General features: G+C 35.8%; 1 protein-coding gene and 1 long non-coding RNA gene across 2 annotated transcripts in view; one reads left to right on the top strand and one right to left on the bottom strand.

The window, feature by feature from the left end:
• The window catches only part of LOC137657666 (uncharacterized), a 415,410-nt gene that overhangs the window by 136,310 nt on the left and 266,506 nt on the right, over window positions 1-12,594 (top strand). The window lies entirely within an intron of this gene.
• LOC137657980 (cuticle protein 7-like) lies at window positions 1,528-3,884 on the bottom strand. The gene is made up of 3 exons (XM_068392700.1): window positions 3,873-3,884; window positions 2,175-2,360; window positions 1,528-1,827 (listed from the first exon to the last, which is right to left on the bottom strand). The coding sequence occupies exons 1-3, from the start codon at window positions 3,882-3,884 to the stop codon at window positions 1,528-1,530; spliced, it is 498 nt and encodes a 165-aa protein (XP_068248801.1).

A 12,594-nucleotide genomic window follows, 5' to 3' on the forward strand; every position in this document is an offset into this window, starting at 1 on the left:
GTTCAAGATGCTTCAGGTGAATGCTCACCAAATACGGCAATGCTTTCACTTAAGACGAAAATTGTGGTTATGAAGAATGGGTACAATTAAAGTTTAAAGGTCACTCATGAATGGCAGTGGCAAGAGACAGCGACATTGCCCTATCAAGCAGGACAATGCCCTAGCGACTGACAATTTATACATATGATCAGCACCCATGTCCCCTCTCCATCCAAGCTAGGACCAAGAAGGGCCAGGTAATGGCTGCTGATGGCTCGGCAGATAGATCTGTTGGCTCCCCCAAACCTCCCTTACTTAGCTCTCAAGGATGGTGAGGTTGCAGCGACCAAAGAAACTAACGAGTTTGAGCGAGACTCAAACCGCAGTGTTGCGTTCACCAGTCAGGGACGTTACCACTTCGGCCACCACAGGTTATATTAGCTTCATTCTATTGCAAATAGCAGGATGAGATAGAAAGACTGATTATGTTTTTCTGCTTTGAATTGTCAAACAGGTCATTTCCATAATCTTTTTTTTTTCTTTAAGGAAAGCAAGGGATTTGACCTTGTGGGAGAAGGTCGTGTCAGAATGATGGAAAGGAAGATATCGATATAAACTGCCTCCGTCTTTGATCACATTTGAACCTCAAACATCATCAACATGTACTTAAGGCTGAGGCGAGATATTTGGACGATGCTTTTAAATCCTCGTTTATTTTATTCGCCTCTTCAGACTGGGACGTCTGAAGCTGTCATCTTTGATATAGCACGGCAATAAGGTCTTCTTCATCAAGGATGGTTTTTGCTATGGACTGCAAAGCAGCACTTTGAGAAATTGCTTTATAACTAAATTGCTTTGAGGAAGTGGAAATTTAATAATAATATAACTTTCTCAGGATTCGGTTGCAAATCTTAAATTGCATATAGATATTGCAAATAGTTTCAGTTAAAGCATTTTGTGTGGCTCTTATATTTTTTAAAAGAAGTTGGAGGGTGCCATCATGGTAAATGCCAGAGAAACTCATTATAGCCTTCTAAAGTAACTCACCACGCTACGAATTTTTACAGAATTTTTCACAAAAAGATTAGAGGTTATGAATTATAGCTTTTGATAAACTTATGATATCTCTATAATACTTATACCATTGGAAAGGGGAAATATTCAAATATTTGATGGTATGTCAGATTGCTGACGTATTTGCTTCCACTTTAGCCATTTATTTATTTACAGGTATCGGGTTGGAAGTTAGTTATAAATTTTGCATATTAACTATATTATCAATAGCTACAAAGATTAGGACTTTGAGACTATATTGCTATCTAAATCGGTCTTTTGCCTTGGAAAAGGATGACAATCTACTGTTCAGTATTCTATCATTCTAAGAGTTCATTTTGCTCATTTTCATCTTAAAGGTAACTATTTGATATCTAAGAAATCAGCTTTCTGAAATGAGATTGATTTTCAATAAAAATTGTTTCGTATTTGCATATTTAATTAAGACATTTGCACATAAATATCGTTATTAATGACAATGAAAGAGTCGGTTCATCAGTGTGGAACACCGTATGAGGGCTTGGGTTGTTCGTAAGTCGGGGCTGGGGCTGAGTATGAAGGGGCTGGCTTGTAGGGCTGGGGTTGTGGGTACTGTGCCTCGCCCTCGTAAGTGACCTCAGCCTGATATCCGTTGTGGTGATCGGCGGTGTAAGTGACGATCTGAGTGCGACCGTCGGGGAGGAGGACGCGGTACTGACCGTTGACGACCTTGCCGTCAGAGTTGGAGTCGTGGTCGAAGTCGAGACCCTTATAGTCATCCCTGACGGCGTACTCGAAGTCAAAGGGCATACCCTCCTGAAATCCGTAAGAAGATATATTTCATTTGATGTTTAATTCCTTGCTGTCGTAAATTTACTTTAGATGTAAACCTCTTCTGCAAACAATAGTCTCCATTTTTATTCCCAAATGTTTTTAATAATTTGGAAAAGTGCCAAAAGGGCAGCGCATGAGCTAAGTCTTATTGGTTTTATCAGTATATTTAGATCATATTTATACATTATCTGATTTTTAATATTAAGAAAGTGTCATGACAAGATCGGATAAATTATAATAGACAAATTTTTCATGTTTAAATATTCTTAGGTGATTAGAAATCAGTTGAATAGTTGATGAATATCTCCTTGATACCTAAACCTACTAACAGAAATTAGATAGTTACCTCTTTTTTTCTCGTAGGATGGTCGAGGGGCTGAATAGGATGGTTGAGGGGCTGAGTAGGATGGCTGAGGTGGGGCGTATGTTGGTGTTGGTGGGGCATACCCATACCCAGCTGGGGCAGGCTTGTCAGGGCGGGCCAAAGCCACGGCCGCCAAACACAGCATAGTTACCTGGAAATTAATTAGTTTGTCTTTAATGAAAGCATCGAGAGGTCACAAGCAGTTTGTCATTTCTAAACTAAATTTTGTTTGTTTGATTATATAAAATCACTTGTCAGAACATTAAAGAAATCTGGACGTCTAGGATCTAGTATGCCAACAAGCGCAAGATAAGAATGGTAATATTGCATATTACCTAATCCACAGAATTCTAAGATTTATACAGTCACAATTTAACCTTATATATTTTCCAAGTGATTTCAGAATTATGTAAATATCTTTCACACTTATTGTTTATGCATATGCGTAATGTCAAATCACTCCGCAGAACTTGATTTACAGAGAAATTAGGAAATTAGGAATTACTGAAATCACAAATCTCCACATAGATGCTGTGCCCATTCACAAAACTCCTAAGTGTTATATTTTCAAACTAGTGTACATGACCCGTCAAAAATTACGATTAGATATCTAGATGGATATGCACACACACTCACACAGATTTAACCCTTCTCACCCCTATCACCTTTCCTGACTACAACATGGCTACCTTCACCCCCCCCCCTACTCGAGGGACGGGGAAAAATCGAGTAATCATGCATCTGGCAATATCACACAGTGTGACAGGAAAGATATATATATATATATATATATATATATATATATATATATATATATATATATATATATATATATATATATATATATATATATATATATATATGTATGTATATATATATATATATATATATACCTATACTGTATATACATATTATTATTATTATTATTATTATTAATTGCTAAGCTACAACCCTAGTTGGAAAAGAAGAATGCTATAAGCCCAGGGGCACCAACAGGGAAAATAGGCCAGTGAGGAAAGGAAACAAGGAAAATTAAAATAATTTAAGGACAGTAACGACATTGAAATAAATAATTCCTATATAAACTATAAAAACTTTAACAAAAGAAGAGGAAGAGAAATTACATAGAATAGCGTGCCCGAGTGTACCCTCAAGCAAGAGAACTTTAACCCAAGACAGTGAAAGACCATGGTACAGAGGCTGTGGCACTACCCAAGACCAGAGAACAATGCTTTGATTTTGGAGTGTCCTAGAAGAGCTGCTTACCATAGCTAAAGAATCTCTTCTACCCTTACAAAGATAAAAGTTGCCACTGAACAATTACAGCGCAGTAGTTAACCCCTTTGGTGAAGAAGAATTGTTTGGTAATCTCAGTGTTGTAAGGACAGAGGAGAATCTGTAAAAAATATGCCAGACCATTCGGTGTATGTGTAGGCAAAGGGAAAGTGAACCGTAACCAGAGAGAAGGATCCAATGTAGTACTGTCTGGCCAGTCAAAGCACCCCATAACTCTCTAGCGGTAGTATATATATACGTATGCATACAGACATACACGCATATATATATATATATATATATATATATATATATGTATATATATATATATATATGGGAGATTGGGAAGAACTAAGATTAAAATTCAATCCGATCACTTTGACCTCACCTTCGTGTACATGTTGATACGATTTCAGATCCGTATGTGGTCCAATATGGAGGAATGCTCTATTTATACCGGCCCATTTCAGGAGTGACCTCGAAGGGAAGGCAACGCCTTCAGACGCAGCCCAGTCGTATGGTCACATCCGTTGACTTCATTTTCTGAAGACGATGATTTTGGAAAGTACTCACGTCATTTGCATGTTTTATTCAAGGAAAATGTAATTATAATATAAAACATATAGTTTTTTCGTGTCCATTTTTTAGTGTTTTAGTTTTCCACTTAGGTAAAAGTATAGCAGTGTTTGGTAAACACTACTTTCAACCATTTTGTAGAAAAGTCTCTTATCGTTTTTTTAATAGGAATTCATTGCTATGGTTTTATCTTTAGCTTTTATTATGTGAATTACAGCATTTGATTGGGTTCTTATTTTTAATCTATTCGTTTTGATCATGCTTAGTTGTTTCACGAATATATGTTTTTTCTTATGTCATGTACCTCCGTTCGTTACTTGTTTCTTTGGTACAGATGGTTTTCAATTGATACCCCATATTCAGTGTCTCAGCATGCAGTCCATTTGTTACTTTTCCTCTTTGGTATCGCCTATTTTCAATTAATACCCATATATTCAATATATCATTAGTTTCATAGATATATCATGTAAAGTTTTTCATTTACGCAATATTTGTTCATCTCTGCATTTATTAAATAGGCTATTATATTCGTAAATTCTCCATAGTCACTGACATAAAGAACGGTCAGAGAAAAACGCAGGACGTTTAAGTCCTTTACAGTTAACATCTTGTAAATTGTGAATGATCTTTCCGCCGGCCACAACTATTGGCTATATCTCCATAATGCATAAATGCATTCTTACCAGTAAACAGAACGCCTTATTCTCTTTCATTCTTTTTGGAGCAGACCTCCGTTTCTTTTCTTTCTCCTCTGAAACAGATCTTTCTGCTTCTTAATCTTCTTTCGAACAGAGCAGGCGTTCTTAATTTTTTCCATATTCTTTCTAAAGACCATATATTCCAGTTTTTTTTTTATGAACAATTAATTTTTATTTTTTACTATATTTTATCTTAAACAGTTCTCATTTCCTTCTTATTTCTCCTTTCAAACAGACCTTTTCGAATATTCGCTTTTTTTTTTTATCAGAAATTGACCTCCAGTTTCACTTATTTTATCTCTCGAATATACTTGCCCCAAAGTAATAGCTCTTTGAAGTCGAGTTTTATATTTCATTCAAGCAATTCCAAGTATAGAGACTGAAGGTCGTCAAGTCGTCAAGATGGTGATGATGATGATGATTATATGTATATATATATATATATATATATATATATATATATATATATATATATATATATATATATATACTAGACGTTTGGTTATTCGGTCTTTCCGTCCTTCATTTATGGTAGAGCGGAAGTACTCATACCTTAGTTACGAAAGGGGGAGGGTGTGGGAAGGGATGAATTTGTTTATGTGTACATATCTATCTAAATATTTAGACGAGTTACGTATACTAATCATGCCAATATTAAAAAGTTCTTCAACTATATGGAGCAGTAGGGACTTGTGCTCTTCTGGGTTTACAATTGAATTATTTCTATCGTAAATAACGGATTTTAAGCAAAGTGAAAAATCTATTTTTGGGTGAGAGTGCCATGTCGTCCTGATGGAAGGCTTCCTTTAGGTAGACTTCTAAGGGATTTTTGCGACAGTGATACTCCCAGAGAATTAAACTGAAGGTCTCCAGGATTCTAACTCCTGGCGAGAGCATCCAAATAAGGATATCGCATAATATCAGTGGACGTATTTCTTAGATACGACACATAGCAATCTTCAGCCCGAATAGATTTAACTCTTTGATGTAAGGGGGAAGAGTGGCGAAAGAAAGCGGTGTGCCGTTTTAGGTAACCGGTGGGCCTCCTATCCGTTCTGATAACCGGCAGTTCAAAGATTTCGGTGGGAAAACATCGCAGTGAGAGAATGTATGTTGAGTAACTGACATGTCATTCAGTATTATGCTTCAAGCAATACAAGAATATACTTCATTTCATTAATGACTTGTATACTATAATTAGAACAATTCGTTCAAGATTGTGGATAGAGTAATAGGAAAATTAATAACAGCAACAACAAAAAAACAATGATGATGATAATGAAAATAAGAATAGTATTATACTGGATATATCATGTTGAAAAGAATGGTATGATTTTAAATGAAGAATACTACAAATTAAAAAACCAAATTTTATTTTCAAATGGATTAGGAAGTAAACTTAATAAGTGGCGAAAATTTATTTCTTCTAAATGCTTAAAAAATAAGATTTCAAGATGCTTCAGGTGAATGCTTACCAAGTACGGCAATGCTTTCACTGAAGAGGAAAAATGTGGTTATGAAGAATGGGTACAGGTAAGGTTTAAAGGTCGCTCATGAATGGCAGAGGTAAGGGACAGAGTCATTGCCCTATGAAGCAGGACAATGCTCTAGACACTGACCATTTATACATATGATCAGCGCCCATGCCCCTTCTCCACCCAAGCTAGGACCAAGGAGGGCCAGGCAATGACTGCTAGTGACTCAGCAGATAGATTCTTAGGCTCCCCCCCCCATCCATAGCTCACAAGGAGGGTGAGGTTGCAGCGACCAAAAAAATAAGGAGTTTGAGCGTGACTCGAACCCCAGTCTGGTTTTCACCAGTCAGGGACGTTACCACGTCGGGCATCACAGGTTATATTAGCTTAATTGTATTGCAAGTGGCAGAATGCGATAAAATGACTGATTATGTGTTTTCTGCTTTGAATTGTCAACCAGGTCATTTCCATAATCCTTTTTTTTTTCTTTTTTTCTTTATTTCTAAAGGAAAGCAAGGAACTTGACCTTGTGGGAGAAGGTCGTGTCAAAATGATAGAAAGGACGATATCGATATAAATTGCCTCCGTCTTCGATCACATTGGAATCTCAAACATCATCAACATGTATGTAATGGTGAGGCGAGATATTTGGACAATGCTTTCAAATCCGAGTTTATTCTATTCACCTCTTCAGACTGGGACGTTTGAAGCTGTCACCTTTGATATAGCACAGCAATAAGGTCTTCTTTATCGAGGATGGTTGTTGCTGTGGACTGCAAAGCAGCACTTTGAGAAATTGCTTTAAAACTAATCTGCTTTCAAGAAGTGAAAATTTAATAATAATATAACTTTTTCAGGCTTTGGTTGCAAATCTTAAATTGCAAATAGATATTGCAAAGCAGTTTCAGTAAAAACATTTAGTGTGTCCCCTATATTTGTTAAAAGTAGCTCTTTAAGGGTTAGAAGATGGTTGGTGGCACCCTGGAAAGTGCTGGAGAAACTTTTTATAGCCTTCTAATGTAACTTGCCACGCTACAAATTTTTACAGAATTTTTCGCAAAAAGATTAAAGGTTATGAATTATAACATCTGATAAACTTATGATATCTGTACGTTACTTCTACCATTGGAAAGGGGAAATATTCAAATATTTGATGGTATGTCAGGTTGCTGACGTATTTGCTTCTGCTTTAACCCTTTATTAATTTACACGCATCGGGTTGGAGGGTAGTTATAAGTTTTGCATAGTAACTATATTATCTATAGCTACAAACGTTAGGACTTTGAGACTATATTGCTATCTAAATCAGTCTTTTGCCTTGGAAAAGGTTGATAATCTACTGTTCAGTATCCTTTCATTCTAAGAGTTCATTTTGCTTATTTTCATCTTAAAGATAACCATTTAATATCTAAGAAAGCAGCTTTCTGAAATAAAAGGATGAAAATTGTTATAGTATTTGCATATTTAATTAAGACATTTGCACATAAATATCGTTATTAATGACAATGAAAGAGTCGGTTCATCAGTGTGGAACACCGTATGAGGGCTTGGGTTGTTCATAAGTCGTAGCCGGGGCTGAGTAAGCGGGAGCAGGGGCTGAGTATGAGGGGGCTGGCTTGTAGGGCTGGGGTTGTGGGTACTGGGCTTCGCCCTCGTAAGTCACCTCAGCCTGGTATCCGTTGTGGTGATCGGCGGTGTAAGCGACGATCTGAGTGCGACCGTCGGGGAGTAGGATGCGGTACTGACCGTTGACGACCTTGCCGTCGGAGTTGGAGTTGTGGTCGAAGTCGAGACCCTTTTAGTCGTCCTTGACGGCGTACTCGAAGTCGAAGGGCATACCCTCCTGAAAGTCGTAAGAAGATGTATTTCATTTAATGTTTAATTCCTTGCTACTGTAAATTTACTTTATTTGTAAACCTCTTCTGCAAACAATACTGTCTCCATTTTTATTCCCAAATGTTTTTAATTTTTGGAAAATTGCCAAAAGGGCAGCGCTTGAGCTAAGTCCTATTGGTTTTATCAGTATATTTAGATCATATTTATACATTGTCTGTTTTTTAAAATTAAGAAAGTCTCATGACAAGATCGGATAAATTTTAATAGACAAATTTCTCCTGTTTAAATATTCTTAGGAAATTAGAAATCAGTTGAATGGTTGCTGAATATCTCTTCGATACCCAAACCTACTAAAAGAAATTAGATCCTTACCTCTTTTTTCTCGTAGGATGGTTGAGGGGCTGAATAGGATGGTTGAGGGGCTGAGTAGGATGGCTGAGGTGGGGCGTATGCTGGTGTTGGTGGGGCATACCCATACCCAGCTGGGGCAGGCTTGTCAGGGCGGGCCAAAGCCACGGCCGCCAAACACAGCAGAGTTACCTGGAAATTAATTAGTTTGTCTTTAATGAAAGCATCAAGAGGTCACAAGCAGTTTGTCATTTTTAAATTAAATTTTGTTTTTGTTTTATTATATATATTAAAAACACTTGTCGAAACACTAAAGAAATCTGGACGTCTAGGATCTAGTATGCCAACAAGCACATGAAAAGAATGGTAATATATTACCTAATCCAAAGAATTCTAAGATCATTTCAGTCACAGTTTAACCTTATATTTTTAACAGGTAATTACAGAATTATGACAATATTTTTTTACACCTATTGTTTATGCATATACATAATGTCACATCACTCCCCAGAACTTGATTTATAGATAAATTAAACATTACTGAAATCATAAATCTCCACTTAGATGTTGTGCCCATTCACGTAACTCCTCAGTGTTATATTTTCAAACTAGTGTACACGACCCGTCAAAAATTACGACTAGTTGTGTAGATGTATATGCACACACTCACACAGATTCAACCCTTCCCACCCCTATCCCCTTTCATGACTAAAACATGGCTACCCCTCCCCCCCTCCCCCCCATACTCGAGTGACGGGAAAAAACCGAGTAATCATACATCTGGCAATGTCACACAGTGTGAAAAGAAAGATATATACTGTGTATGTATATATATATATATATATATATATATATATATATATATATATATATATATATATATATATATGGGAGATTGGAACGAACTCAGATATTAAAATTCAATCCGATCACTTTGAACCTCACCTTCGTGTACATGTCGATAGGATTTCAGATTCGTATGTGGTCCAATACGGAGGAAATGCTCTATTTATACCGGCCCCTTCCAGGAATGACCTCGAAGGGAAGGCCACGCCTTCATATGCAGCCCAGTCGTGTGGTCACGTTTGGTGACTTCCTTTTCTGAAGTCGATGATTTTGGAAGGTACTCACGTCATTTGCATGTTTTATTCAATGAAAATGTTATTATGTTATTATATATATAGTTTTTTCTTGTCCATTTTTTAGTTTTATAGTTTTCCTCTTAGGTAAAAGAATAGCAGTATTTGGTAAACACTACTTTTAACCATTCTGTAGAAAAGTCTCTTATCGTTTTTTTTTTAATAGGAATTCATTTCTATGGTTTTATCTTTAGCTTTTATTATGTGAATTACAGCTTTTGATTAGGTTCTTATTTTTAATATATTCGTTTTGATCATGCATAGTTGTTTCACGAATATATGTTTTTTTCTTATGGCAATTACCTCCGTTCGTTAATTCTTTCTTTGGTGCAGACGGTTTTTAATTGATGCCCCCCACCCCCCATATTCAGTGTCTCAGTATGCAGTCCATCTGTTAACTATTTCTCTTTGGTATCGTCTATTTTCAATTAATGCCCATATATTCAATATATCATTAGTTTCATAGATATTTCATGTAAGGTTTTTCATTTGCAATATATGTTCATCTCTGCATTTATTAAACAGGATTTTATATTCTTAAATTCTCCATGGTCACTGTTCAATTAGTTCATTATGCATGTTGCATAAGATTTTTCATAACTCTGACCATCCTTTACATTCAGATCTCCCTGGACAATTCTATCCTGTTCGTAATATTAGGCATGCAGTTAATTCTAATAGCCAGGCCTTCTCCATTATGAGGCTCAATACTACACCGTATTCTAAAAGTTTTATTCCAGCTGTTTCCAAGTTGTGGTGATCTTCCTAATCGGGTAGTTGAATCAGTAGAACTTCAAAAGTTCAAAGTTGGAGCAAATGTTTTTATGTTGATCAGGCTGACATGAGTCTTTTTATTCTTTATATATGACATATCTGTTTTTAACGTTGTTAACAGTTTATATAGGACATATCTGTTTTGACGCAGTTACTGTTTTTAGAATGATATATTGTTAATTTATTCACATCATTTATTTATTTCCTTATTTCCTTTCCTCACTGGGCTATTTTTCCCTGATGGAGCCCTTGGGCTCATAGCATCTCGCTTTTCCTACTAGGGTTTTAGCTTGGCTAGTAATTATAATAATAATGATAAAGAATGGTCAGAGAAAAACGCAGGACGTTCAAGTCCTTTACAGTTAACATCTTGTAGATTGTGAATGATCTTTCCGGCCACAACTCTTGGCTAGATTTCCATAATGCATAAATGCATTCTTACCAGTAAACAGAACGCCTTATTCTCTTTCATTCTTTTTGTAGCAGACCAACGTTTCTTTTCTTCCTCCTCTTAAATATATCTTTTTGTTTCTTAATCTTCTTTCGAACAGCGTGGGCGTTCTTAATTTTTTTTTATTTTTTCTAAAGACCACATATTCCAGTTTTCTTTTTTTATGAACAATTAATCTTTATTTTTTACTATATCTTATCTTAGACAGTTCTCATTTCCTTCTTGTTTCTCCTTTCAAACAGACCTTCTCTAATATTCTCTTATTTTTAATCAGGAACTGACCTCCAGTTTCTTTTATTTTATCTTTCGAATATACTTGCCCCAAAGTAATAGCTCTTTGAAGTCGAGTTTTATATTTCTTTCAAGCAATTCTAACATTAGAGACTGAAGGTTCTCAAGTTGTCAAGATAGTGATGATGATGATTATATATACATATATATATATATATATATATATATATATATATATATATATATATATATATATATATATATTGCAGATGTTCGATTATTCGGTCTCTTCGTCCTTACCCTAGTGAAAGGGGATGTAGTTACGAAAGGGCGAGGGTGTGGGAAGGGTTGAATTTATTTGTGTGTACATATCTATCTAAATATTTTGACGGGTCACATACACTAATTATGTCAATATTAAAAAGTTCTTCAACTATATGAAGCAGTAGGGACTTGAGTTCTTCTGGGTTTATAATTGAAATATTTCTATAGAAAATAAAAAAGTTCAAAGATTTCGGTGGGAAAACATCGCAGTGATAGAATGTATGTTGAGTTACTGAGATGTCACTCAGGATTATGCTTCAAGGAATATAAGAATAGACCTCATTTCATAATGACTTGTATATTATATTTAGGTTAATTCGTTCTAGATTATGGATTGATTATTTGGGAAATTAAAAACAGCCACAACAAAAAATAATGATGAAAATAATGAAAATAAAAATAGTATTATGCTGATTAAATGATTGGTAGAAAAATTAATAATGGCAACAACAAAAAACTATGATAATAAAAATGAAAATACTATACTAAATATATAATGTTAAAAAGGATGCTCTGATTTTGATAAAAGAATACTACAGATTAAAGCAAACAAAATTTAATTTTCAAATAGATTAGGAAGTAAAATTAATAAATGGCGAAAATTTATTTCTTCTAAATACTAAAAAAATGGGAGTTCAAGACGTTGAGGGTAAATGCTTACCAAATTTGGCAATGATTTCACTGAAGAGGAAAATTATGGTTATGAAGAATGGGTACAATGAAGGTTTAAAGGTTTAAAGGCCGCTCATGAATGACAGAGGCAAGGGACAGTGACATTACCCTATCAAGCAGGACAATACCCTGGAGACTGACCATATATACATATGATCAGCGCCCACACCCCTCTCCACCCAAGCTAGGACCAAGGAGGGTCAAGCAATGGCTGCTAGTGACTCAGCAGATAGATCTATAGGCTCCCCCAAACCCACCTTACTTAGCTCTCAATGATGGTGAGGTTGCAATGATCAAAGAAACTAACGAGTTTGAGCAGGACTTGAACTGCAGCCTGGCGTTCACCAGTCAGGGACGTTACCACATCGGCCACCACATGGTTTATTAGCTTCATTCTGTTGCAAATGGCAGAATGAGATAAAATAACTGATTATGTATTTTCTGCTTTGAATTGTCAACCAGGTCATTTCCATAATCCTTTTTTTTTTTTAAAAGGAAAGCAAGGGATTTGACCTTGTGGGAGAAGGTCGTGTCAGAATGTTAGAAAGGAGGATATCGGTATAAATTGCCTCTCATTTTGACCACA

This window comes from Palaemon carinicauda, chromosome 18 (genome assembly GCF_036898095.1).
Source record: "Palaemon carinicauda isolate YSFRI2023 chromosome 18, ASM3689809v2, whole genome shotgun sequence".
NCBI classification, from domain to species: Eukaryota; Metazoa; Arthropoda; class Malacostraca; order Decapoda; family Palaemonidae; genus Palaemon; species Palaemon carinicauda.